The following is a 26,685-nucleotide window of genomic DNA, read 5'->3' as shown; positions in this document are numbered from 1 at the left end:
AAATAATTTTCTGCAGGATGGGTGATGCTGCTCCTTTCAGCCTATACCATATCATTTAGAAAAAGGTGGCGCCTATGAGACTTTGCAACTGTCTATCCTGCTAAAAAAATCTACATTTTCACCAATGTCTCTCAAACAATAACATCAAGATGTAACAACTTGTCAAGTAAAGAATAATAATAAAATAAAAACCCCACCATTATGAAATGCCTATTTTCATCCATACCCTTATTAACTAATGGCCTTAATGTTCCAATCCTTCTCATTTTCTTTTGAATCATAACTAACTTGGATAACTAATATATTTCATTTTCTTGTTGAATAAAAAAGTGATTTTTTGGACCACTATTTTAACAGTATTCTTCTTGGGTTGGTTAGGTTTCAATAGCAGGTTCTGCTATTGCTACTCTGCAAAAAGAGCTATCTGCTTCTTCTGCTCAAAAGATCACCAGGCCAGTGAAGCCTCCCCCCCATAAGACAGTGGAGACACGGGTGATGGCAGAGCATGTGGTCTCAACTCCACCTCCATTTAAAGAAACCACAGAAAAGTACCAAACACATTATGACACACACTTACAAAAAGAAATAGGTACTTCCTTTTTAGGGGTGATGGAAAGAGAGCAGAAGTACAAAACCATGGAAGAGTGGGACAATCAGGTTTGTAACAAAGTGTGTTCTCCATCACCTAACACTGTATTGGCACTGTGCACCAGTTTCAATAACCTTTCCCTTTCGCAGTTACCCACCCATCTTTGCCCTCCTCAAGGATTGCATCTGCTTGAGCACCACTTTGCTTCTTTGTTACCTTGCAGTCATGAGTGATCTTAAGAAACTTTACATTCTGGAACATAATTCAGCTCCCTCAGCTGGAAGACCTTTCACCATTGCTTGACTTATTACTTGGCCGTGTTATCCCAATCCTTTAAAACAAGCAATATATTCAAATTTGACCTCTTCTAATGCTAACCCAAAATGTCACTTTTACAGGTTGAAGAGGCAATTCCTGCTCCTGCAGAAACAGCTGTCTTTCCACCTACACTGGTGGCTGTAAGTGTTAAATTTTGTCATGTAGTGTTCTTGAGGAAATATGGTGTGGATCTTTTAACTCCACAAAATGAGCTTCTGTAAAAAATATCTGATTTTAAAATAATTTCATGCATTTTAATTTTCAGGGTTTGAAAAATGTCACAGTCATTGAGGGAGAATCTGTGACTCTTGAATGCCACATTTCTGGACATCCAGCCCCTGCTATAATGTGGTTCAGAGAGGACTACAGGATCGAGAGCTCAATTGACTTCCAGATTACCTATGAAAATGAATTTGCACGTCTTATAATTCGTGAAGCCTTTGCTGAAGACAGTGGCCGCTTTACTTGCACAGCTACTAATGAAGCTGGAACAGTCAGCACATCCTGCTACCTGCTTGTCCAGGGTAAGAATTTAAATATGCTATCCATTAATGGATACTGTTAGCTATAATAATTGCAAATATTTCTTTATGTGAAAGTTCTTAAATTAATTTTCAGTGTAAAGGAAAATACTATTGGAAATTTAGGGTCATTACCTTTACTCAATACCAGGCAATATAATGTTGCAACATATCTGACATAGTTGGCGTGAGTTTGAATTACCTATTTAATACTTTTCATTTTGTGTCCGTATTCTCAATCAGTTCCACAGGAATCGGCATTTGAACCTTTTTCTTGCATTTCAGTTTCAGAAGAAATAGAGAGCCGAGAAGAAGTCTCTGCTGTTTCTGAAGTTGTGACTGTAGAGAAAAGGTAAGTTAAAAGAATTTCAGAAAATACTGTACAAATTACAATAACAAAATTGTAATGATTGTGCTGTTATTTTATTACTATTGCAAAGGAATAATATGTATTTTGGATTTAATCTTTTCCGTTTGCAGTTTTGCTGCTGAATCAAGAGAAGAGACAGTGTCCGAGATTAGTGGTGTTGCAGAGGTTGTGGAATCTGGAGCAGGTGTTGTTCCATTCTTTGTGAGGAAACCCACAGTGCAGAAGTTAGTAGAAGGAGGAAGTATTGTATTTGACTGCCAGATTGGAGGAAGTCCCAAGCCACATATTTACTGGAAAAAAGCTGGTGTGCCTCTGACAACTGGATATAGGTACTTATAATAGAGTGCAATTTATAATACAGGCTTTTAAATTTCCTGTAATTTCAAATTGTATGCACTTAATACTTTTATTTTTCTTTTATACACTTTAGATATCGAGTGGCCTACAACAAGGAAAGCGGAGAATGCAAACTCGAAATTTCTATGACATTTGCTGATGATGCAGGAGAATATTCCATTGTTGCTCGGAATCAGCTTGGAGAAGTATCTGCCACTGTGAATCTTCTTGAAGAAGGTCAATAAGCTCCCTGTGAAACATAGAAAATCACTTTGTCATGAATTTCTTCTGAACTCCATAAGGCACTCATAGAGAATATGTTGAAAGCAGAAGTATATTTTAAATAAATCTATATATGCAATATAAAACATTTATTAAAGAAGGGCTTATTTTTTAATGTAATATCTCTTTGGTATTGAGATTCAATATTGAGACAAAACAAAGTTGAAAGAAACAGTTTTAAAAATGAAAGTGGACAACATTAAATTAATAGAATTTATAGAATAGTCTTTTTTGATGTGGTTTGAGTACATGCCAGCATGATAACATTTTATTACCCAGAGAAACAGCTGATGATAGGGATACATTAAAAATATATTGAAGCAGAAAAATGTTATTATTTTATTACATCTTGTTTTGCAGAGGAATATGAGGCTTTTATGAAACAACAAGAGATAACTTACCAAACTCAAGTAACCGCATTTGTGCAAGAACCTAAAGTGGCAGATGTTGCACCTTCCATGACTGAATATGAAAAAGAACAGATTCTTATTAAGAAGAAAATGGCCCAGCAGACAATCATGATGAAGACTTTAGTACAGGAGCAGGTGAGGAATGGAGATTAAAAATCACTAAATAATATTCTAAAAATAGCACATTGGCTTCATAATTAAGATTCCATGTTTTTTTTTAAATATGAAACTTGGCAATAGTTCAGTATGATTCTTAATAAAATATGTTTCTGTTATTCACAGGAATATCAAATCTCTGCATTCGAAGAGAAGATAATCAGAGAGATTGAGTTCCGAATTCTAAAGATTACCTACCAGGAGATTGTAACAGAAGATGGGGAAGAAATGATAGTGGATGTCCCAGAGCATGAGGCTGTGGAATCAGCTTTTGACACAGCAGTTAAAAGTTACAGAATTTTTGAAGGCATGGGAGTTACATTTCATTGCAAAGTATCTGGAAATCCTCTTCCAAAGGTAAACTTAAAATACAAAAATAAAGTGAAAATAAAAATATAATATAAGATAAAATAAAAATAACTGCAATTTCAATCCAGCTAGTATGTTCAAGTTTTTCAGTTGACCAAAATAAAGTATTTAATAAGTGCTACATTAGCAGCTACAGTACAGTATATTGTCCAACAGTTGAGGACAGATGTTACTCTTAGAGTACTCTTAAAGTTTGTCTTTTGTTTTAATCTTTTAAGTTTTAAGTTTTCATGTGTTTATTTCTTTGACCTGTTCTGTCTAGTTTTAAAACAAAAAGTTTATTTTTTCTTCCCATTGATAAACATGTGTGTTTCTTTTTGGTGTTTTTCTTGTATTGCAAAAGATTGCATGGTTTAAAGATGGAAAACGCATCAAACACGGAGGCCGTTACCAAATGGAAGTTCTGCAGGATGGAAGAGCCAGTCTACGTATTCCAGTCATACTGCCAGAGGATGAAGGCATTTACACAGCATTTGCCTGCAACATGAAATCAAATGCTGTTTCCTCTGGAAAGCTGTATGTGGAACCCACAGCACCAAGTGGTGCTCAACCATATTTCCCTCAACCTGAAGCAGTACAGAGAATCCGGTACAGTTTTCTTATCATTCTGTACTTTTACATTTATTATTGTGCCAAAACTGACTTAAAGCAGCCATTTGTCAATTCTCTCTCAGTCACAAATTATTTGTCCCTTTTAAAATAGCTTCTATTTTTACTCTTTTTTTCTAGTCTTCTAGTCTGATTACAGTTTAATACTAAAAATAGTAAAAGTACTTTTTAATTCCTTTTCAGCTCTGTTTCCCCAAGATCTCCAAGTCGCTCTCCTGGACGATCCCCAGGCCGTTCCCCAGCTCGCAGACTTGATGAGACAGATGAGAGTCAGCTGGAGAGACTGTACAAGCCTGTGTTTGTCATGAAGCCTTCATCCTTCAGGTGTGCTGAAGGCCAAACTGCGAGATTTGACTTAAAGGTGGTTGGCAGACCTATGCCTGAGACCTTCTGGTTCCATAATGGTAAGAGACGATACAAATTTTATTTTGATGGCCTCAGATAATATTGACAGTTTATTCTGAAATGAAATTGCTCTGCAAAAGCTCAATGTGATGCAGCAAGTTTTAGTTTTATATACTAAAATGTATATATATATGTATATATATAATGTTTTCTTGTGTGAATAAATACAAAAAGCAGCATTGTAACACTGAAATGACATTGAAATGGATTCATTTGTGCCCTAAAATGATTTTATATTATCAGTCTGATATAAAGAGATCGAAAATATATTGCATGCATGAACACTGTACCATAAACAAAGTTCTTAATACCATTTAAGACACCTATTTCTGCTTTTTTCTATTCAGGGCAACAAGTGATTAATGATTATACCCATAAAATTGTGGTAAAAGAAGATGGCACACAGTCTTTGATTATTGTTCCTGCAATGCCTAATGACTCTGGTGAATGGACAGTTGTTGCACAAAACAGGGCAGGAAAAACATCTGTTTCCACAACGCTCACTGTGGATGGTATGGATACTACATTAAGTTAATATATTTTTGTCTTTCCTAGATGACAGAGGGGTTATGGATTCATTTAATATATACAATAAATAATTTAATTGAATCTATTGTAGATATATATTGTAAAGGAACAAGTAATAGGTTTATTCCATGCTGAAAAGAGAAGAAAGAAAACGCAATGTTTCAGCTGTGGAGCCTTTCTTCTCTTTTCAACATGGAATAAACCTACTACTTGTTCCTTTGCAGCCTATGCATACTGTTGCAGCTACCCACTTGATATATATTGTATATATGTTTTCTGTAGTTTTACTATTTATAGCAATTAAGTTGAAATATTTTGTTGTTTTTGTTTCTTCCTTTGTAGCTAAGGAAAACCTGCAGAGACCCCAGTTTGTGGAGAAGCTAAAAAATTTGAGCATTAAAGAAGGTTCTTTGGTTGAGCTGGCTGTCAAGGCTATTGGAAACCCAAATCCTGATATTGTCTGGCTAAAAAACAGTGATATCATCTCTCCTCACAAATATCCAAACATCAGGTACACGGTGTTCTATAATAATTAATTCCTAAAATTAAAATCTAATTATAAACTGTAGCCTGAGGCAAATTAATGATGGCTAACAGTTAATTATATTCTTTTCAGTTTATTTCTTAGTTTATTAATAATAATATACTGTATAGATAAAATATAGCATAGGATATTAATTTAACACTGTGGTCTTAAAGTTTTAATTTTACAGTAAATGTGCACATACTGTATGCAATGAACATCTTGTTTTCTATTTCCAGATAGACTTTGTAGACTTTGTCAGTAGTTGAAATATTTGATGTATGCTAATTTGTTTCAGAATTGACGGTGGCAAAGGAGAAGCCACATTTAAAATACCTTCAGCTATCAGTGCTGATAGTGCATGGTACACGGCAACAGCCATCAACAAAGCTGGCCGTGACACCACAAGATGCAGAGTCAATGTGGAAGTAGAATTCACAGAGCCTGAACCTGAAAGGAAGCTGATCATCCCAAAAGGAACATACAAGGCCAAAGAAATAGCAGCACCTGAATTGGAACCTCTTCATCTCCGTTACGGACAAGAGCAGTGGGAAGAAGGGGATTTATATGACAAGGAAAAGCAGCAGAAGCCACATTTTAAAAAGAAGCTCACTTCTGTTAGGCTGAAGCGTTTTGGACCTGCACACTTCGAATGCAGACTGACCCCAATAGGTGATCCAACAATGTTTGTTGAATGGTTGCATGATGGCAAACCTTTGGAAGCAGCCAACAGACTTCGCATGGTAAATGAGTTTGGCTACTGCAGTCTTGACTATGAAGTAGCTTATTCTAGAGACAGTGGCGTAATCACCTGCAGAGCCACCAACAAGTACGGAGTTGACCAGACTTCAGCAACTCTAATTGTCAAGGATGAGAAGAGTCTTGTTGAAGAAAGTCAGTTGCCCGAAGGCAGAAAGGGAATGCAAAGAATTGAAGAACTAGAGCGTATTGCCCATGAAGGAGCTCTTACAGGGCTCACTGAAGAAGTGTCAGAGAAAACCAAACCTGAAATAGTCTTGTTTCCTGAACCTGCAAGGGTACTGGAAGGTGAGATTGCAAGGTTCCGCTGCAGAGTGACTGGATATCCTCAACCAAAGGTCAATTGGTACCTCAATGGACAGCTCATCCGCAAAAGCAAGAGATTTAGGCTTCGTTATGATGGTATTTATTACCTGGAAATAGTTGAATGCAAGTCCTATGATTCGGGAGAAGTCAAAGTGTCTGCTGAAAACCCAGAGGGAGTTGTTGATCACACAGTGAAATTTGAAATTCAGCAGAGGGAAGATTTCAGGTCTGTTCTACGCCGTGCCCCTGAGCCAAAAGTTGAAACAGCTGCAGAAGTTGGAAAGGCCTCATATGAAGTTATTAAAGTTGAAAAACCACCTGAAGCCCCACAGCCTAAAGAAATTGTAAAACTTAGGAAAGCTGAGAGAGTTATTCATGAAAAAGAAACAGAGGAGTCAGAAGAGCTTAGAAGCAAATTCAAGCGCAGGAAGGAAGAAGGCTACTATGAAGCCATCACAGCTGTAGAATTGAAGTCTCGCAGAAAGGATGAATCATATGAGGACATGTTGAGGAAGAGGAAAGAGGAACTTCTTCACTGGACCAAACAAGTGCCTGAGGAGGAGAAGAAAAAGCCCCTCCCTGAAGGCAAAGTGACCATTCCCATACTTAAACCCGACAAAGTGGAGCTCTCTCCAAGTATGGAGGCTCCAAAGATCCTGGAACGCATTCAAAGCCAGACAGTTGCCCTGGCAGATGAGGCTCGCTTCCGTGTTAGAGTGGTCGGAAAACCAGATCCTGAGTGCCAGTGGTTCAAGAATGGAATAAAACTAGAGAAAACCGAACGGATTTACTGGTACTGGCCTGAAGATAATGTATGTGAATTGGTAATTAGAGATGTTTCAGCAGAAGATTCTGCTAGCATTATGGTTAAAGCCATCAATATTGCTGGAGAAACTTCAAGCCACGCATTCCTGCTTGTACAAGGTACTGCTTGTATTGTGTTTTAGTGTTATTTATGATAGATCTAAATTCACATACATTTTAATTTTGTATTGAACATAAAGTAGATAACATTTACAAAAGTTATTGTATATTGTATGCTTATAATATCATCTGACACTACTCAATGTAACAATATTTATATGCATAAAGTACATACAGAAAATTAACAAGAAAGTACAGGTTTATTCACATTACATCTTTGCATTCACTCCTGCAGGATTTTTATTCTTCATTGCAAAGTTTGTTTTCTGAATAATAAGACATAGATTTTTATTTTTTGATTTAACTACAACATTTGTTTTCAATTCTTTTTCAGCTAAGCAAGTCATTACCTTCACTCAGCAGTTAGAAGATGTCAGTGCTAAAGAAAAGGACACCATGGTGACTTTTGAGTGTGAAACCTCTGAGCCCTTTGTCAAAGTGAAATGGTTAAAAAATAATGTTGATATTTTCTCTGGAGACAAATACAGGATGCACTCTGACAGAAAAGTTCATTTTCTTTCTGTTTTAATCATTGATATGGGGGATGCAGCAGAATACACATGTGCCCTTGTAGAAGACAGTTACATCAAAACTTCTGCTAGACTTGTTGTTGAAGGTAAGCCTTGTTGAAGGATACAGAAATTGATTTTATTGTTTATTATTGCTTTGCTTCTCGACAATTCTGCTTATGCACATTTTAAGTCGGTAATTAAGCAAGCTTACTCCCTTACTAATAAATTAGCAAACGCTTTCAAAATCACTATTAGTAGTGTAGAAGTCACTTTTTTCTCAAATGTTTTTTTTCTTTTTCCATAGGTGCCCCACTAGAAATCATAAAGAAACTTGAAAACATTGAAGTACCCGAAACCTACTCAGGGGAATTTGAGTGTATTCTCTCTCGTGAGGATGCTGAGGGGAAGTGGTATCATGGGGACGTTGAGATTACACCAAGCAGTAAATATGTAATTTCTTCCCGGCGTGGCCGACACACTCTTTCAGTGAAAGATGTCAAAAAGGAAGACCAGGGCCAATACAGCTTCATTGTAGGTGACATAAAGACAACTTCTACCCTGAAAATGTTATGTAAGTATTTTAGCAGTCTTTTAAAATAAGATTATATATTTGATATATCCACATACTTAAAAATATATACTTTGCATACAATATTTTTGAAATATTATGGAAATGAAAAACATAATTCAGATATTTAAAGCTGTCAGTCCTATTATGTGCTGTTTTATTTACTTCTTGAAGATGTCCCTGATGTATGAGTAAATTAGGGAATAGGACACTTGTGTTTTTCTGTATTCAAATATAAAAAAAACAATGAATTGAACCATGTGCATCTCCTTTTAGTACGCCCTGTCACACTTGTGCAAGGACTTGGAGACAAAACTGTTTGTGAAGGTGATATTGCACAACTTGAAGTGAAGTTTTCTCAAGAAAATGTGGAAGGAACCTGGATGAAGAGTGGCCAACCCATCCAGCCCAGCGATCGAATTCACATTGTGATTGACAAGCAGACACACAAGCTTCTTGTAGAAGATACCACCAAGGGAGACGCTGGAACATACTCTTTTGTTGTAACAGGACATGATCTTTCCACAACAGGACGCTTGACTGTTCAGAGTAAGCTCAGAAGATACTATTTTCTTTGGTTTTAATGTGCTGCTGTTGATAATTTTGACTTTTGTTTTAAAAAAACATTTCATTGCATTTTTTAACAGGTGTTGATATAGTGATCCCACTGAAGGATATCACTTGTGTTGAGGGAACAAAAGCTGTAATGGAAGCTAAAATCTCTGCTGCAGACATCAGTTCAGTGAAGTGGTACCTAAACGACCAGCTGTTAGAGCCAAGCGATAGGATTCAAGCTGTTGCCAAAGGATCCAAGCAGCGTTTGGTGATCACTCGTACTTTTGCCTCTGATGAAGGACGGTGCAGACTTGTTGTTGGCAGGGCTGAATCAAGTTGCAACCTTTCTATTGAAAGTAGGAACTAATTTTTTTTTAATTCTGAAAATCTTTAAAGCAAGTATGGTGGGTTTAATGAGGATACTAATTTCTTTTTTTCTTATTTTTTTGAAGGAATTCATATTGTAAGACATCTACAAGATCAGGTGTGCACTGAAACCCAAAATGTGACTTTTGAAGCTGAGCTGTCTCATCCTGGAATTGATGCTGTCTGGAAGTTTAAGAACCAGATCATCAAAGCTGATCCCCAGTACAAGATTGAAACAAAAGACACACGATACTTGCTGACAGTAGTCAATACAATGAAAGATGAGGAAGGAGAATATACTTTTGAGGCTGGAGAACACACATCAACTGCAAAACTTACAGTATCAGGTATGATACACAATATTTTGTGTACCAGCATGAGTAGTGTTAGTGTCCTCTTTACTGATTTCAGTGCAGTTATCTCTATGTCCACTGTTTGGAATTCAAATCAATTTACAGTAAAAGCTTTGCTTGACTATGTTGATTAGTCAAGATATGAAAGACACAAATGTTGTGTGGTCTTAATATTACAAGATAAAACTAGGCAAAGATGAAGTCTGTGTTATGAGGATGTTTACAGTAATGAAAGATGGCAGCAACTGAGCATGCAAACAGGACAGAACCAGAACGTTTCCCGAATAGTCAAAGATTATTTTCTGCTGACTTATGTATAAAATGCAGACGATTTGAGAAACATCCCGGATAGTACTGATCCGGATAGTAAAACATTTGCTGTATCATAATAAATACATTTTTCCTCTACCACTTCATTATGATAAAGATTTAACATTTTTTGTTAATGTGTTTCAATAATTCACATAACACCTGGAAAAATATTTCATGTCAAATAAATCTGATCAAATTTTTTTAACATTTTATGAGTTAATTAAAAAGTTTAGTTTTAACTTTTAACAAGTTTGAAAGAGGTAAGAACAACTTGCATTTGTTAATGCATTTTTTAATGCATTAATAATAAAAAAAAATCCTGCTTTGCTGTTACAGCAGTTGAATATTGTATTCACTTCATCCTCTAGGTGGAGCAATTAACAAACCACTACAGGATGTGACTGTAGCTGAGTCTCAGAGTGCTGTATTTGAGTGTGAGGTGGCCAACCCTGATTCAGAGGGAAAATGGCTGAAGGATGGCAAACCAATTGACTTTAATGATAACGTTAGGAGTGAAAGAGATGGTGCAAAAAGACGGCTTGTTATTGTCATTACAAAACCACAAGATATTGGTGAATATACCTACCAAGTGGCAACTTCGAAGACAACAGCCAATCTTAAAGTTGAAGGTAGAGTTAAAACATTTTCTTTATTATTAATATTTATAGAATTTTTAAGTTAGCATATTGTTTTGAAAAATGAAACTGTATGAGCAAACTAGAAGAGTTTTATGTTCATGGATATATGTTAAAAATTGCAATCTTTTACTAGATAATTTCTCTGCCATTGTTGTGTGACTAATTGGTATTTTCTAATTTAACAGCTGTCAAAGTTAAGAAGACTCTGAAGAATCTCACTGTAACTGAAACCAAGGATGCAATTTTCACCCTGGAACTCACACATGCTGATGTAAAGGGTTCACAGTGGATTAAAAATGGTGTTGAACTTGAACCAAGTGACAAATATGAAATACGTGTTGATGGCACAGTTCATTCACTGAAGATCAAAAACTGCACTACACAAGATGAGTCAGTTTATAGTTTCAAACTTGGAAGGGTTGGAGCTAATGCCAGACTTAATGTGGAAAGTAAGTTGGAACCATATATATGTTTGTTTAAAAAGTAAGTATAGATTTTGTGCTATGCCTTACTTTTTTTTCTCTTTCAGCTATTAAGATTGTTAAGAAACCTAAAGATGTGACAGCTTTAGTAGATGCCACAGCTTCCTTTGAACTGAGCTTGTCTCATGATGACGTACCAGTGAAATGGATGTTTAATAATGTAGAGCTGAAACCAAGTGAAAAATGCAAGATATTATCAGAAAGGAAGGCACATAAACTCATAATTCAGAACATCAGTTCTGCAGATGATGGAGAATACACAGCTATTGTTGGACACTTGGAATGCAAAGCCAGATTACATGTTGAAGGTAAGCATATTCATGGTAAAACAATTGCATATCATTTTATCATCCTTTTATTGGGAACCCCTACCCTTGCTTGTAAATAGAGTCAACATCACCAATTGCTCATGTATGGACATGTATGTTATAGTAAACACACTAAATAGAAATTTTGTGCATTTGTGGTAGACATTTTAATTATATTTTATATTTCAGCTTTGCGTATTACAAAGACGATGAAGAACATTGAGATTCCTGAAACAAAGGTTGCAACCTTTGAGTGTGAAGTCTCTCACTTCAACGTTCCCTCCCTGTGGCTGAAAAATGGAGTTGAAATTGAAATGAGTGAGAAGTTCAGGATCGTAGTTCAGGGCAAGCTCCACCAGCTGATAATTATGAACACAAGCAGTGAAGATTCTGCAGAGTATACATTTATATGTGGAAACGACAAAGTCTCTGCGACTCTCACAGTAAATCGTAAGTAGTCTTTTCTAGATATTACACACATGGCACTAATACAATTTTTACACGTCAATCTAAATATCTAAATAATACAATGCTTTCTTTTTCAGCCATCTTAATAACATCCATGCTAGAAGACCTTAATGCCCAGGAGAAAGATACTATAACTTTTGAAGTAAATGTAAATTATGAAGGAATCACTTACAAATGGTTGAAGAATGGAGTGGAGATCAGATCAACAGACAGATGCCAGATAAAGTCAAAACAACAAACACACTCTTTGACAATCCGAAATGTACACTTTGGTGATGTTGGAGAGTATTCTTTTGTGGCTGGCTCAGCAGCAACATCTGCAAATTTATATGTTGAAGGTAAATATGTTTGCTTTTTTCCTTGATTAGATATTGCTTGTTTTCTTTTATTTCAATTTTACTACAGTATTGTATTTTTTCCAGCTCGTGTTATTGAGTTCAGAAAGCACATTAAAGACATCAAAGTAGTAGAGAAGAAAAAAGCGGTTTTTGAATGTGAACTCTCAGAGCCCAATGTCACTGTGCAATGGATGAAAAATGGACAAGAAATTGACTTAGCAGAAAGGTAATTATTATTACTACTTTTGCAGTGTTCTAATTTTTACGGTGCTCTTCATATAGTTAAAGATGGACCAGTAATACAAAATACTAAGTATTGTGAAAAAGTAGCTCTTTATTTTTTTATTATTAAATTTTCTTATTATCTCATTGTGATAGCTGGTTATGAAATATCAAAAATATATATATAGATATGAACTAAATTAAACCTTCTCTTTACTTTTTCCCAGATTTAAAGTCACAGCAGAGAAATTTCTGCATCGCCTGATGATTCCTACTGTGCGCATGTCTGATGCTGGAGAATACTCAGTGGTAGCTGGCGGGAATATGTCCACTGCCACTTTAACCGTTGAAGGCCGTGATATTAAGATAACAGAACCAGCTGAAAAAGACATCACAGTATGTTTATATACTTTCTTACTTTGTGTGTAGCAGAGTAGAAGGTTTTTCTGAGTCATGGGTTAATACATGTGTTTTTTCCAACAAATAGGTTGTGGAAAGACAAAGAGCTGTCCTTGAATTTGAAGTAAATGAGGATGAAACAGAAGCCCGCTGGCTCAGAAATGGAGTTGAAATCAATTTCTCAGTTGAAGAGAGATTCAAATATGTGGTGATCAGAAGGCTCCATCGCTTGACCATCACGGAAACCATACGCACTGATGCTGGTGAATACACCTTTGTAGCTGGCAGGAACCGAAGTGTGGTTACACTCCATGTGAATAGTAAGTATTTGTATCTGCTTATACTGCTTTTAAACAACTTCCCACAAATTAATCCTAAATATCTTTTTTCCTCAACCATGTTGAGGCTGGAGCAACCCGACTTTGGCAAAGAATTCTGGACATTAATGAAATCAACAGAGATATTATTTTTCTTTTATGTTTGCTTGGTGCCTGCGAGAACTGTTTTGTAGCCATGTCTAACCTCTGATTGACACTAACCCTCCACTGTAATTATCAGTAGTTTTGAAACAGACAAACAGCTGTGTATAGCATATATCTTAGACAGTATGTAGTCTTGATATAAATGTAGGGTAGTAGATTTTGCAACATTTTGCAATAGACATTTGGAGCATTACATGGTAATAAAATACAAGTATCTATTGTAATAAAAACAATTATCTATTATAAATTATAAAGGAAGAAACTGATTAGTGGTGTTGATTAAGTGTTTTAATACGTAAATTAAATTTACTTATTTTATTTCAGTTCCAGAGCCACCACAGATTATACAACACATGGAGCCCTTGACAGTGGAGTCTGGAAAACCTGCTAGATTCTCAGTTGTAGTTAAAGGCATTCCACAGCCTAAGGTTTATTGGTATAAGGATTCACAGATACTATCAGCAGGATTTAAGTGCAAATTCCTTCATGATGGGGATGAGTACACTCTCCTGCTGATTGAAGTTTTCCCTGAAGATGCAGCAGCCTATCACTGTGAAGCCAAAAATGACTATGGAGTAGCTAGCAGTTCAGCATCTCTTGAAGTTGAAGGTAAGAACCTGTTGAAAAAACTAAATATTTAAATAAAATATGTGTTGAACTTCATAATTTTGATGTTATATTTATACAGTAGCCAACATCTCTTACTTTGTAGTACTGGCTCTATGACTTTTTGGATTGTTTTCAGTATATTTTATGCCAGTGATTGCATCTAAAAGCATCAATTTGTTTACCATACTACTTTTCTTCTTCAGTACCAGAGGTGATTTCTCCAGACACAGGAGCTCCACTTTCCCCTCCTGTGCTAATATCTCCTATTCAGAGCACTTCTACAGTTGAGGGACAGTCAGCTCATTTCCAATGCAGGGTTTCTGGAGAAGGTGAGTACTGTATTTCCTGCGATGTCTTTTGTTAAAGATATTACCATAAAATGTGGTCAATGCCATTTTGTAGCACTCTTGAGTGTACCATAATAAGTCTTAAGGGACTTTTAATGGATAAAAAACCGTAGAAAACTGCCACTTATATTGTCATTTAACTTTAAAAACAGATCTCACCATTACATGGTACAACAAGGACAAGGAGATCAAACAGTCCGAGTTTTTCAAAATGACTCAATTTGAAGATAGCTGCCAGCTTGAAATTATTAAGGCATACCCGGAGGATGAAGGAGAATACACCTGTGTAGCAAAAAATTCGGCTGGACAGGTCTCATGCTCTGCAGTTTTGACTCTTGAAGGTAAGCTTTCAATATTACAAAAGAAAGCATGGTTTGTTGTTTTGCTTATAAATGGATGCATGTCCTTGAGACTTCAAATTTGTTGTAATGTTAAAAATGCAAATTATTCTTTACTTTAATAAAATAGATTATACAACTTTTTTGCACGAAACCAGTTCCAGTTTCAGACATTTCAAGGTAAACAGCATACTGCCAGTGATTGCTTTAATGCATATTCATAAGATTCAGTGCAGTGGAGTGTTTCCTGATTTATTAGTAGTATTCTCTAGCTTTTGCTTCTGATATGTAATTAGTTGGCATTCTATCAAAACTATTCTTCCAAATATATTATGCATATTAATCGAAATATGGCCTCTAAAGTCAAATTATTAATCACATTTAAATTTATAACATGAGTTCTGACACTGTATTCATGGTAAACCATGTATTTATGTAATGAATTTGTAAACCAATGAAAATAATTTAAATCTACAATGAATCAAAATGAATAGTGAACCGCTGTGTCATAAAGCAATCATTTTGGCTATGTAAAGAGTAATACTTAAAGATGTGAGATTGAACAGTGGCATACTTCCTTTCAGGACTTAAAAAAGTTGAAGAAATTACATCCAAGGCTCAGTGGTATACTTCTACCAGTGTCTCTTCAAGTGTTTCCAGTGCAAAGAAGGAACCTATAGGCCAGAGGCCTATTTTCATTCAGCCTATTTCGAGCTGCATTGTACATCATGGGGAAGTGGCCAGATTTCATGCACGTGTATCTGGCATGCCAAAACCAGAAATCCGCTGGTTTCATAACCAGCAGTTAATACAAGCAACAAAAAATGTGGTGTTTTATTTTGATGAAATCACAAACACCGCTACTCTGATTATAGTTGATGCTTTCTCTGAGCATGCTGGACAATACACTTGCAAAGCAAGCAATAGTGCTGGAGAAGCGACTTGCACGGCTACTCTTGCTGTAACTACTGAAGGTAAACCCAGTGTTTTTTGGTGAAATTTAGAGTTTTAGTGTTTTCATAATTCACCATTAATAATCCTTCCCATTTCTGGCACAACCTTCTTTTCATCTTCTTTCCTTGGACTGGTGTGGTAACCAAAACCCATGTTTAACCCTAAGACCTCTTTAAAAGAGCAGTGATTTTTGCATTCATGCATCAACTAATTTCACAATTTAACTTCAATGATTTCTTGCTTGTCTCAAATGTAGTTTCTTTTGATAAAAGTGGCAATTTGAAATGGATCACATGTGGTCTAAGGTTTAAAAAAATATGGTTCTGTAGTGTAGCATGTCTCATCGTGTGACACCATTTCATCACCATTCTATCCGTCTGTCAAAAGGATGCTCTACATTTCGCAAAAGAAGAAACTCGTCCTCTGTCTTTCATTCTTCATTCCTTTCATGGATCTAAAAAAATCTCATCCGTCAAGTACATTTTGAACTCATGAAATTGGCATGTTTTATTGTAAACCATTTTACCTCTATATATTGAATTTTTGATCAGTTCTTAATATTTTCTTTTTTATTGCATAGATCAAACGTTGAAAACTATAGCTAGGCCAAAAATATCAAGTGCTGGAAAATCTGTAAAGGAAACAATCACCTCACAGACCATATCTGAGGCTCGTGTTGATTCTCCTTTAACCACTAAGGAAATGGAAACCTATGCAAAAGAATTCCGATCAGTGGAGGAACCCAGCTATGAATATAGTGCTTTTGAAGGTGTTTCTGAAAAGTCCACTATTAAGAAGATTGCATCAGTAAAAATGATGGAGGCTGGACAAGTGACTATTGTGACAAAATCTGAGACACTAGCCCCAAAGAGTCCCACATTGCTTTTGAAACTCAATGATCTAAGGGTTAAAGTTGGTGGGATGGCTCAGTTCATCTGCTCTTTTGATGGACAGCCCTTCACTGAGATAGTATGGGAGCATAATGGAAGGAGACTTATGGATTCAGAAAGAGCAAAATATTCTCAAAATGGAGGTGCATTGTGTCTTTCGATCTTCAATGTCCAACTTGCGGACCAAGGTTGTTACAGATGTACAGTAAAAAATAAATATGGTGAAGAGACAACATCTGCACAGCTTTCAGTAGAAGGTGGTTATAAGGTTTTTTTTAATTTAAATAATTCTATGCTTAATCACTGCATGCTTTTGACATTTAATACTTTGATTTGCTTTAACATATAACATTTTGCAATAGATAATGCAGTATTTAACCTTTGCCATAGTTCTAGTATTCTCTAGACATAAGCTCTAATGACATTTTTTACATTGCACATACAATTCAGAATGGCTCTAAATTTTTAAAGCTAAGGTAACATCTAAAATATTGTTGCTGATGCACCTAATCTATAATAATTTTCCTAACTTTATTCTTACCCAGCTAAAGAAGCAAAAGCCAAAGCAGACACACAAATTCCCTCTGATTCAGGCAGTAAAAGTTCTAAAACAGACAAAGTGTCCCATATAATGCCCTCTGACCAAGACAAGCAAGAGCTCCCAGCAAAAACTACAGGATCTCAACTATCTACAGCTCAAAGACCAAGTGGAACTCAAAGACAGAAAAGCAGAGATTATTATCCAGATGTTGTGCCCTGTGAAGAACCAGAAATGGGTGCCACCATTCCTGAATTTCTTGAAAAACTATCCCCAGAAATCACTGTACAAGAAGGAGATGATGTATCACTCTTCTGTGTTATAAAGGGCATTCCTGCTCCTTGTGTTATTTGGCTATACAATCAGTTGATTGTCCAAGAGTCTGCATCATATTCATTGAAACACGATGGCTCCCTTTGCAGTTTAAATATAAAGAAAATTGATCCCAGTCAAGGTGGTTCTTACATATGCAAAATAGTCAATTCTGCAGGAGAAGCTGCGTGCAGCACACATCTCAGGGTCACAGGTTGGCAACTGCATGTTTTGGTCCTTCAGAATGTGAATGTGAATTCATCGTTCGTTTCACTTTTTTCCAATTATATCAAAGGATTTACTTTTTGGGGGTAAAAAAGGTTCTTAAACCAACATTCAGAGAAAACAGCATGACAAGGCATGTTACAAAAATAAAGGAAAGTTTTGCGAAGCCTATAAAACAGTTGGCTATAGAGTTAAACTATTCTGGTACTTTTCACTTATACTTGTCAAACAAAAACCATCAAGCATGTAAGACTTTTTCCTGTAAATTATTTGAAAAAATACAAGTGAGCCATACTACCATGGTTATTATATAAAGTATATGTGAACCTTTATTTAAATTTGTATTGTTTTGTTTCAGAGATAAAGAAGGTTCGAGAGGAGATTGAACGCAAAATTGAGATGGAAGTTAAAGGTAAGATCTATTTAAGTCTTCAGTTCATTTAGTGTAATATATATTAAACATCTAAAAATTTGATTACGAAGCAATGAATGTTTTTTGTTAGAAATAAATGATGCATGCAACATTTTGGTTTTATATGACAAAAATGTTTCATGTTTAAATTGTCCTTTTATAAGTATTTTTAATCGTTATTTGTCAGACATTCTTGGCTAATTAGTATTGCTTGCTTTGCAGCAGTTTTTGAATAGCAGGGTTTTGCATTTGTCTATTGTCATTTTAAAGCATGAAAAGAACCTCATCTTGACTGTATTTTGGAACAATGGTGAAGGATGTGTATCTTTTAAAGTTTCCAGGCAATGGGAAAATCTTCTTTAAAAGATATTGAAGTTGCCACATCATTTAATTGCTTCTTATGTTTCTTGCATCTGGAATTTCATTCTCCCGCAAACATTTCTTAGACTGGCTTGCAGATAGCGGTATGTGATTAATGGTGTTTGCACTTTATATAACATTTGTAATCTGGATACTATATTAGTTCGAATAAACGCCTTCTCATACAATTTTAGGACGTTTTTTACTCTAATATTTGTAATGGCAATTTATGTGTCCCTTGCCTGAACAATTTACCTCCTATTCAAAGGATCAGAAAGGGCGTTTATTCAGCTGTCTGCAAGTCAGGTAAGAAATATTTCAGTAACAACTCCAAAACCACAAGAATAACATGTTTTCTTAAAAACATCAATTTATTTTGGAAACATTTACACTTTTTATGAAGAAATTTCTGCAGTTTGAAGAAGGAACAAAACAACCAACGATATTCGTGTCAGAATCTTTTAAAAAGAACCAAGTCTTGCGTTTATTCGAACAAATATGGTGAGTGATTTTTTTTAAATAGCTTTATGATTTTATTGCATGTTTAATTTTCCATTAATGTTCCATTTCAAATATTTTTTCATTCATTTTCCATCTAATATCACTGTTATTAAAATACTTTTCTTTTTTTTTCTAGAACTGTTCTTCAATGACGGAACTGAATATGCTGATACCAGAAGAGACCTGCGAGGTGCCTTTTCAGACACTGAAGATTACCTTGATCATGATTTTGTTTCTGCAAATCGTTGTTCAAGTAGAACATCGTCCATAAGCTCATGGTCTGAGAACATTAGGCCTTCATTCACTAAAAAGATAAAATTCCAGTCTGTGCTTGAAGGGGAGTCTGTAGCTTTTCGCTGTAAACTCATTGCCTGTCCACCCCCCAAAATCTCATGGTTTCATAACAACAGACCAATTCCAAGGGAGCACCGCCGTGTAGTTAAAACAGAAAGCACAATGCATATCCATACTTCCAATTTAGAAATTAACAATGTGCAGGAAAGAGATTCAGGGAGCTACAGAGTATTTGCAATTAACAGTGAAGGATCAGCAGAGTCCACTGCTTCATTACTGGTAGCACTGAAGGAGGAGCAAAATGCCAATTATTTAAGTTTTGTTAAGAGGTCAGAGAAGACACATGAAAGAATAGATTCATTAGTGGAGAAAAGAAGAGAAATAAAGTTTAAGATAGACCTTAGATGTGTAGGGTCTCCATTTGATAAGAAATACATTGCTAAAGGATCATCTAGGGGGCCATCTCCAAAGCATGGTTTGATGCGTACCATGTATTTTAGAAGTTCATCTCCAACAATAAAACAGGACTGGCAGTTAAGTGAAGCTGCTTCCGACAGAAGTTCTCCTCATTTGTCAGAGAAACTTAGTGACACTGAAAGTCTGCTTGATGAAGATGTTAAAGTAAAACTCCATCTTTTAAAAAGAGCTGTCAAAGAGAGGAAGAGGCTGTCTCTTTCCTCAAGGTCATCATCTGAATTTGATCTTGAATCGGTTGGAAGTGAGTCAAGCCATACAGACTATTTTGAACGACTAAGACACAAGCCTGTCTCCTTGCCTGACCTACAACATTATGTCCGAACACCAGATCAGGGTGAATCATTAATTAGTAAGAGTACTGCAAACATTCATGGTAGGATGGAAAGAATTATAGACCTTGCTCCAGATGTTAAAGAATCACCACAACCAAGTGAAGAAACATCATTCAAAGAATCTAAGGCAATAAAGACATTGAAAGAAAAGTTTCTAAATGAGGGTGACTCAGAAGACCATAATCACACACAAAAAAATGAACAGATAGAGCGAGATATTTCTCGAGGAATCATCTATGAGGAGACTACTCTAAGGAATTTAGCAGTTAGTAAAGATCAATCTTTTCAACTTAACATAAGACAATGGCAAGAAGATATGCTGTCATCCCAGGAAGAGGCTGAGCTGGTGCCAGATTTAAATAAAACTGAAAATACAACAAACATGACTGAAGCAGATTTGGCTGCAGAGAAGAATGTTGCCATATATGCCAGCGAACTATCACCTGCATATGAGAGTGCTTCAGAAAACCATGATAAAACAGAAAAAAATGAACAGATAGAAGAAAATGTTTCTCAAGAAGTCATCTGTAAGGAGCCTGCTCAAAGGAAATTAGCCATGAGTAAAGATCAATCTTTTACACTGAGCATAAAACAATGCCAAGAAGATATGCCGGCATCCCAAGAAGAGGCTGAGTTGGTGTCAGATTTAAATGAAACTGAAAATACAACAAACATAATTGAAGCAGGACTGGCTACAGAAAAGGAGCCTTCCATAAATGTTAGTGGACTATCACCTGGATATCTGAAAAATGAACTTGAGTTACATTCAAACAAAACAATGGCAACTGCTATGATTCTAAGTAAAACAGGAAAAGAAGCTAATTATTTTATGAGAAAATGGGAACCTTTTTCTCCTTTTTTTGAAAAAGAAATGTCACATTTGGAAGTTACAGAAGGTGAGATGTGCACATTAGAATGTCATTTCCAAGGCCATCCTCAGCCAACAGTGACTTGGTATAAAGATGACCGACCTATTCCACAAAATGTGGATTATGATATAAATACCACAGAAACTCAATCTAAATTGACAATCTGTTATCCTACCAGTGAGCACCAGGGTGTGTATACCTGTGTCATATTTAATCAGTATGGAACAGCCACAAGTTCAGCTACTCTTAAGATTGTAAAAGATTATGTAAACAAGAAGCAGCCAATGGTTACATGTGAATTTAAAGTAACTGAAGAAGCTGAGATGACTGAAGAACAACTTGACAGAATGATAGAAGATGAACTTAAGTCATATGTAGATACAAATGATGAATTTAAGTCCACTTTACAGGTCCCTCAAGTGGTTTTGTCAAGGCCAAGACCTTCAGACACATCTCTGTTTTCATCTCCTGTTGAGATTATGATTACTGCCCCTACACCAATCCCAGAACAAAATGAGGATGCAAAAGATTTAAGAGAACCTTCTGATAAAACTTCAGATGTCTCAGCAAAAGACAACCAATCACAAACCACTAAACACAAGTTTACATTTTCCTTTGATGTTGTCACTGAGCCCCCACAGGTTATAAGTGATCTAGAAAGTATACAGTGTAGAGAGGGTGACACTATAATGCTTGAGTGTCTTTTATCGGGAGACCCAGCTCCAGTTGTGACATGGCTTCACAATGACAGAAGTTTGAGTACTGCTAGTAGCAAATACAAATTTGAAGAACATGAGAAAATCTACAGAATGTATATTGATGACGTATCGCAGTTGGATGCAGGAACATATAAGTGTATCGCTAAGAACAAACTGGGAAAAGCTGAAAGCATATCTAATGTTACTGTGGAACCTTCTCTTTGCCAGTGGAATGAAGAAACAGAAATGAGTGCACAGCAATATACAACTTTATATGATAGACTTGCAGGTGACAATGAAGTTAGGAAAACAAAAAGTTTAATTGCTGATGGACCAGAAACACTTGGAATTCCAAAATTCCAAAATGACCAGCCAACGGTGGAGGAGGGACATCATGAATTTCTATTTATTCCTGTAACCAACTCAAAAAATTGGAGGATGCCAGCTGTGGAGAGTTATCACATGGATCACAAAAATTCTGCTTTCTTAAAAAAGCAAACAGAGGATGTACGTTGTTCTGAAAAAACTGCTGAGCTACCCTTTGTCTCTGTTGTTGACACGAAAAAATTTACACAGACTGATACAGCAGAAGCCACCAATCGAGAATCAGAAAATGTTGCAAAAAGGAGACGCTTTAGAGAACAGGCTTCCAGAGATATGTCTGAATTAACTGGTTGTGGTTTGACATCATGTGGAACAGTAACTAGAGTTTCAAAAATAAAGCAGATGTTTGAGTCTCCTGTCCAAGAACACTCAGCAGACACAAGAAAGGAATGTCTTGACCTATACTTTCCAGAAGAGCAAGCTCCAAATAGTGTACTGGGCAAAGTAAGGGATTTTGAACGTGGTAGTAGAAAAGATGTATCTAAACATCAAGAAGTGCTGTCACAAAGCCTCATTCAGCAGAGAAAAGAAGAAATTGCAGCAGAAACAAAAAAAGTCAGTTTATCAGATGAACCTCTTGAACTTTTCTCACATGACTTTACATCCTCTTTTACAGACTCTGGAGAGCAAAGATTTGCAAAACTTGTTCCAGTCCAACCTGTTCCACATAGATTTAGCCATCCCCTAAAAGAAATAGTCACAGTTAATCAAAAGGAAGCAAATGTATTGGTGCTCCCAAAAGAACATAAGCTTGAAGCTGAATGTTTTATCCATAATTTAAGATCAATGGTTCCACCTGAGACAAAAGATGTGATTGCCTCAGTTTCGTCAGTTCCATCAGAAACCAAAGATGTGTTTTCATCAGACTCTGCAAAAACATCTGCTCCAATAAGCTTTATACAGCAATCAAGAGACGCCTCTACTGAAAGAACAGACACTGTTGAAAGCCATTTCATTTCACTTGCACATTTAAATGAATTTGAAACCATTAGCAAGGACTATGAAATACCCAAGCTAGTCAAACCAGAAGCAATATTGCCTGTTATGTGTCAAAAAGAAATTATTCCTAAAAATCAAGATAAACCTATTAAAAGAAACATATTAAAGCTACCAAATGAAGATGAATTTGAAAGAAAGATAGATGGCACAAGTAGGAAATCTGATATCAACTTCGTTCCCCTAGAAAGGTCCCCTACACTTAGCTATGAACATCAGCTAAAGCATGTAGAGACGAATACAGCAGGAGATGGAAAAATGGAAGAAGAGCAACATCAGCCACCAGTACTGGAGGTTGTGCCTCAAATTCCAGTATTCTCCAGTGTTTATTCAGAATCTTCAAAGGAGGATGTGGTAAAATCCAAACAAAATTTAATATCACTTACTGCTCCAGAATTACTTGGAATGGAAACAGATTTCTGTTCTTTAAGTGACTACTTTCATTCTTTCACTGATGGCACAAATCAGAAAATAATGCCAGAAAATGAACAGTCAGAAAAGTCAGATCTTTCCAAAACCACTGAATTAAAAAACAAAGGTGAAACACAGAGTGGTGTAAAAGAAGTTGTAGAAGAATATAAATGTCAAGAACCTAAAAATAAAATACAAAGCATGGAAGAACCCTTAAAACATGAAGCAGTTTCTTTAAAGATGTCAAAACCAATTTGTGAAACTCCTAAAGTACATGAAGATAATACCTTCTCATTAACTGATTATCTGATATCAGTAGCACAGCAAGAAAAATCTGTTACTAAAACAGATAATGCAAAAGAAAAGGTATATCATGAGCCTGGTGTAAGCTCACTTGAAGAGGAAGAAGTAACATTTAAAGCTGTTTATGACTACTATAATCAACAACCTGAGTGGATTCGATCTTTGTCTCCAGAATCTGAAATGTCAATTGAAATGAGCAGTACCTGCAGTGATGAAATTGCAGAGCTTGAAAAGTTTTATACACCGCCATCATCAGCTGAAAATTCTCAGCTTCAAAAGTCACCAGATTCTTTTCATACTCCATGCGGAACTCCAGAAGGTTATGTCACTCCTCCCCAGTGCAGTTTCTCCACTATTGAGAGCAATAGACCCTCCAACGGTACTGTGCTTGACAGACTCTTTTCTCCTCCCAAAATCTTCAGATCTCCTGAAGATGAAGGCATTGAAACAACACCACTCACTTTCAGCTTAGAGGAAGGAAGTTCCACAACAGAAGGACGTAGTTCAGGAGCTTTTGGAACACTTCAGGATATGGAGCCAAAACCCCAGGGAATTCCACCAGCTTTCATTAAACCAATAACCAAAAAAAGTGTTTTCGAAACAGAAGCTTTAATATTTTGTGCTGAATTAACTGGAATACCATCCCCAGAGGTAAAATGGTACCAAAATAAAATTCAGCTAAAAACAGATCACAGGACAAAAATGGAAAGAGATGGGGATGTTTGTACATTGGAAATTCAAAGCGTGAGCAAGGCAGATGAAGGAGAGTATATATGCAATGCAGTTAATGGTTTTGGGGAAGCAAAAAGCATCACTCAGGTTGAAGTTATATCACTGGAGGCCAAATTAATGCCAACTTCTCCTGCAGTTACTCATCAGCATGTAATAGAATTTGATGTAGAAGATGATGCAACATCACGGTCACCCTCACCACAGGAAATTCTATTGGAAGTGGAACTTGATGAGAATGAAGTTAAGGAATTTGAGAAACAAGTGAAAATAATAACCATCCCAGAATACACTCCAGACAACAAAAGCATGATTATCTCTCTTGATGTTCTTCCTTGCCTATTTGATGAAAACACAGTAGACTTTATAACACAGGATAGTGATGAACTAAAAATTGCTTTTGAAGTGACGGAAATGCCCCCTCGGTTTATAAACCCCATTTTTGACATGGAGACCCCAGAAAACACAGATGCAGTATTTGAGTGTTCTGTTACAGGGATGCCAGCTCCCACTGTAGCGTGGTTTAAAGATAGTGTGAGAATTCCCCAAGGTGACAGAAAATACATTTTTTACTCAGAGAACAATAGTCATTATCTTAAGATAAAAAATGTTTGTTGTTATGACAGTGGCATATATTCATGCCAGGCAGTAAACCAAGTAGGTGAAACAATATGTAGGGCTTCCCTTGTTGTTTTAGATACACATAAATATTTTGGTAAAGCAAGAGGAAAAGAAATAACTGCCATATCATTGGGCAGTGCCAAAGAGCAACCTCAGAAATTTGACTTGCTTGTGGGAAATTCAATGGTGCAAGGAGATCAGACCTCTGAAATCGAACTGGAATTTGAATTTGAGCATGAAACTGATGAATCCCAAAAAGCCTTGAGACTTGTAGCTGTGACAGACCATGAGCATAAGGAACAGGGGGAAAAATGTGTCAATATTAATTTTGATGTTTTTGCTGAATCTTCCAAAGAAGACATGATAGAATTTAAAGCTCAGGAATCAGACACTTGTAGTTTTCAGTTTCAAGTTACTGAATCTCCTCCAAAATGTTTGGTTCCACTTAAAAGTATAACTGCTGCTCTAGGGACTTCAGTGGTGCTTCAGTGCTTAGTTACTGGTACCCCAAGACCTACTGCAGAGTGGTACAAAGATGGAAAAGCTATTAAAAAAGACAGGTACATAATTCAGGAAAAAGCTTCTGGAAGCTTTAATTTAATTATTATGAATGTAAACAAAGCTGATGCTGGTGAGTTCAAGTGTATTGTTCGAAACACAGCAGGTTCCACTGAAACTGTTTGTTTGTTGAAAGTGTTTTAAAGCACATGAAAAACAAATTATTTCAAACAATATTAAATTACGCTGTCTAAATGAAATGGACACATAGAAGCTGACGGCCATTTTTGCATTTTGTTAGTTTTCGTGGCAAATTAGCCTATGCATTTTCTTCTTTTATTTAAGATTAGAAGAGATTAGGAGGATGTATTAAAAATAATTTAATGTAGGAAATAAAAAACTCAACACAAGAAGCAGAGTCTTGTGAAATCGGTTGGTTAAAGGCATTATTTTATTACCAAATGCGGTTATTTGTCATGAAATCATAAGCAGCAAGACTTTAAAGATAATTAGGCTAGTAGTCATGAATTCTGTACTGTACTTATTCAAATTTAGGAGTAACAAGGGAGATAATAATAATTTGGAAATTCAAAACTGTTCTTGGCTAGGCACTGGAAGCCAGGAACTATGGTGATAATTCTAACACCATGTCATTTAATATAATGTATTAAAAAATAATTTATTTTGTGCATCCTTCCCTCCACCACAAAATAGCTGTAACAAGGGTGAACAATAAAAAAATTCTAAAATATTATCATTTTATATTCTAAGGTTTTGACTGCTTGCTTAATCATTTTATAAATATTTTTACTTTCCTGTGTACATTGTAAAAAATGCACAGATTAGCCAGCTTTTTCTTTGGCTAACTGTGCTCGGGTTTCCATAGTTTAAATTATTTAAAATTAGTTTTCTGAAACAAATAAAACAAAGTAAAACAAGATTACATTTGTAAACCTTAACATTATAGTGCTAAACTTACAGCCTTCAAATTGCTAGGTGGAATATTAGTGTATTTTTTTAAATGCAAGACTTTTATGTTTTTGCCTGCTAATATTCTACAAAATATAAAATGAAGGTGATGCGTGAAACTTAGCTCGATAAAACTCTATTAGACCTTCATCCATTCCCTGTACAGGATCAATCTATTGGTTGATAATGCTGAATTACATTATATAGTTT

At 35.9% G+C, this 26,685-nt stretch overlaps 3 protein-coding genes across 48 annotated transcripts in view; all 3 read left to right on the top strand.

The window, feature by feature from the left end:
* The window catches only part of ttn.2 (titin, tandem duplicate 2), a 171,077-nt gene that overhangs the window by 10,175 nt on the left and 134,217 nt on the right, over positions 1–26,685 (top strand). For 40 of the 46 annotated variants that reach the window (XM_088605104.1, XM_088605102.1, XM_088605096.1 and 37 more), the window contains 31 exons: positions 379–657; positions 988–1,047; positions 1,173–1,431; positions 1,714–1,780; positions 1,909–2,127; positions 2,229–2,371; positions 2,777–2,961; positions 3,109–3,339; positions 3,695–3,939; positions 4,144–4,364; positions 4,713–4,877; positions 5,236–5,404; positions 5,715–7,405; positions 7,740–8,021; positions 8,222–8,488; positions 8,762–9,034; positions 9,133–9,396; positions 9,493–9,753; positions 10,440–10,700; positions 10,895–11,158; positions 11,239–11,499; positions 11,689–11,949; positions 12,045–12,305; positions 12,390–12,531; positions 12,755–12,923; positions 13,015–13,246; positions 13,733–14,017; positions 14,221–14,346; positions 14,517–14,705; positions 15,287–15,676; positions 17,980–18,033. In XM_088605104.1, coding sequence (XP_088461230.1) covers positions 379–657; positions 988–1,047; positions 1,173–1,431; positions 1,714–1,780; positions 1,909–2,127; positions 2,229–2,371; positions 2,777–2,961; positions 3,109–3,339; positions 3,695–3,939; positions 4,144–4,364; positions 4,713–4,877; positions 5,236–5,404; positions 5,715–7,405; positions 7,740–8,021; positions 8,222–8,488; positions 8,762–9,034; positions 9,133–9,396; positions 9,493–9,753; positions 10,440–10,700; positions 10,895–11,158; positions 11,239–11,499; positions 11,689–11,949; positions 12,045–12,305; positions 12,390–12,531; positions 12,755–12,923; positions 13,015–13,246; positions 13,733–14,017; positions 14,221–14,346; positions 14,517–14,705; positions 15,287–15,676; positions 17,980–18,033 — 8,176 coding nt within the window. Of the gene's footprint in view, positions 1–378; positions 658–987; positions 1,048–1,172; positions 1,432–1,713; positions 1,781–1,908; positions 2,128–2,228; positions 2,372–2,776; positions 2,962–3,108; positions 3,340–3,694; positions 3,940–4,143; positions 4,365–4,712; positions 4,878–5,235; positions 5,405–5,714; positions 7,406–7,739; positions 8,022–8,221; positions 8,489–8,761; positions 9,035–9,132; positions 9,397–9,492; positions 9,754–10,439; positions 10,701–10,894; positions 11,159–11,238; positions 11,500–11,688; positions 11,950–12,044; positions 12,306–12,389; positions 12,532–12,754; positions 12,924–13,014; positions 13,247–13,732; positions 14,018–14,220; positions 14,347–14,516; positions 14,706–15,286; positions 15,677–16,337; positions 16,804–17,546; positions 17,611–17,979; positions 18,034–26,685 lie in introns of those variants that run through there. The other 6 variants (XM_088605127.1, XM_088605100.1, XM_088605098.1 and 3 more) reach the window with 5 other exon arrangements.
* Positions 17,082–18,015, top strand: LOC148649025 (telokin-like; the record flags this gene model as incomplete). Its single annotated transcript, XM_088605138.1, has 1 exon — positions 17,082–18,015. A coding segment is annotated over one exon (630 nt), but the record flags the coding sequence as incomplete, so codon positions are not given.
* Positions 18,800–26,059, top strand: LOC148649024 (uncharacterized). The gene is made up of 2 exons (XM_088605137.1): positions 18,800–18,894; positions 19,031–26,059. Exon 2 carries the CDS (start codon positions 19,351–19,353, stop codon positions 25,708–25,710), a length of 6,360 nt encoding a protein of 2,119 aa, XP_088461263.1. The 5' UTR covers positions 18,800–18,894; positions 19,031–19,350; the 3' UTR covers positions 25,711–26,059.

Source organism: Lepisosteus platostomus, chromosome 14, assembly GCF_059453375.1.
Source record: "Lepisosteus platostomus isolate fLepPlt1 chromosome 14, fLepPlt1.hap1, whole genome shotgun sequence".
Lineage (NCBI taxonomy): Eukaryota > Metazoa > Chordata > Actinopteri > Semionotiformes > Lepisosteidae > Lepisosteus > Lepisosteus platostomus.
Note: the sequence above shows the minus strand (reverse complement) of the source record. Positions and strands in the feature narration are given on the sequence as shown.

Coding starts and splice junctions, on each gene's coding strand:
- LOC148649024 (XM_088605137.1), top strand. CDS start 19,351: ATGCATATCCATACTTCCAATTTAGAAATTAACAATGTGCAGGAAAGA.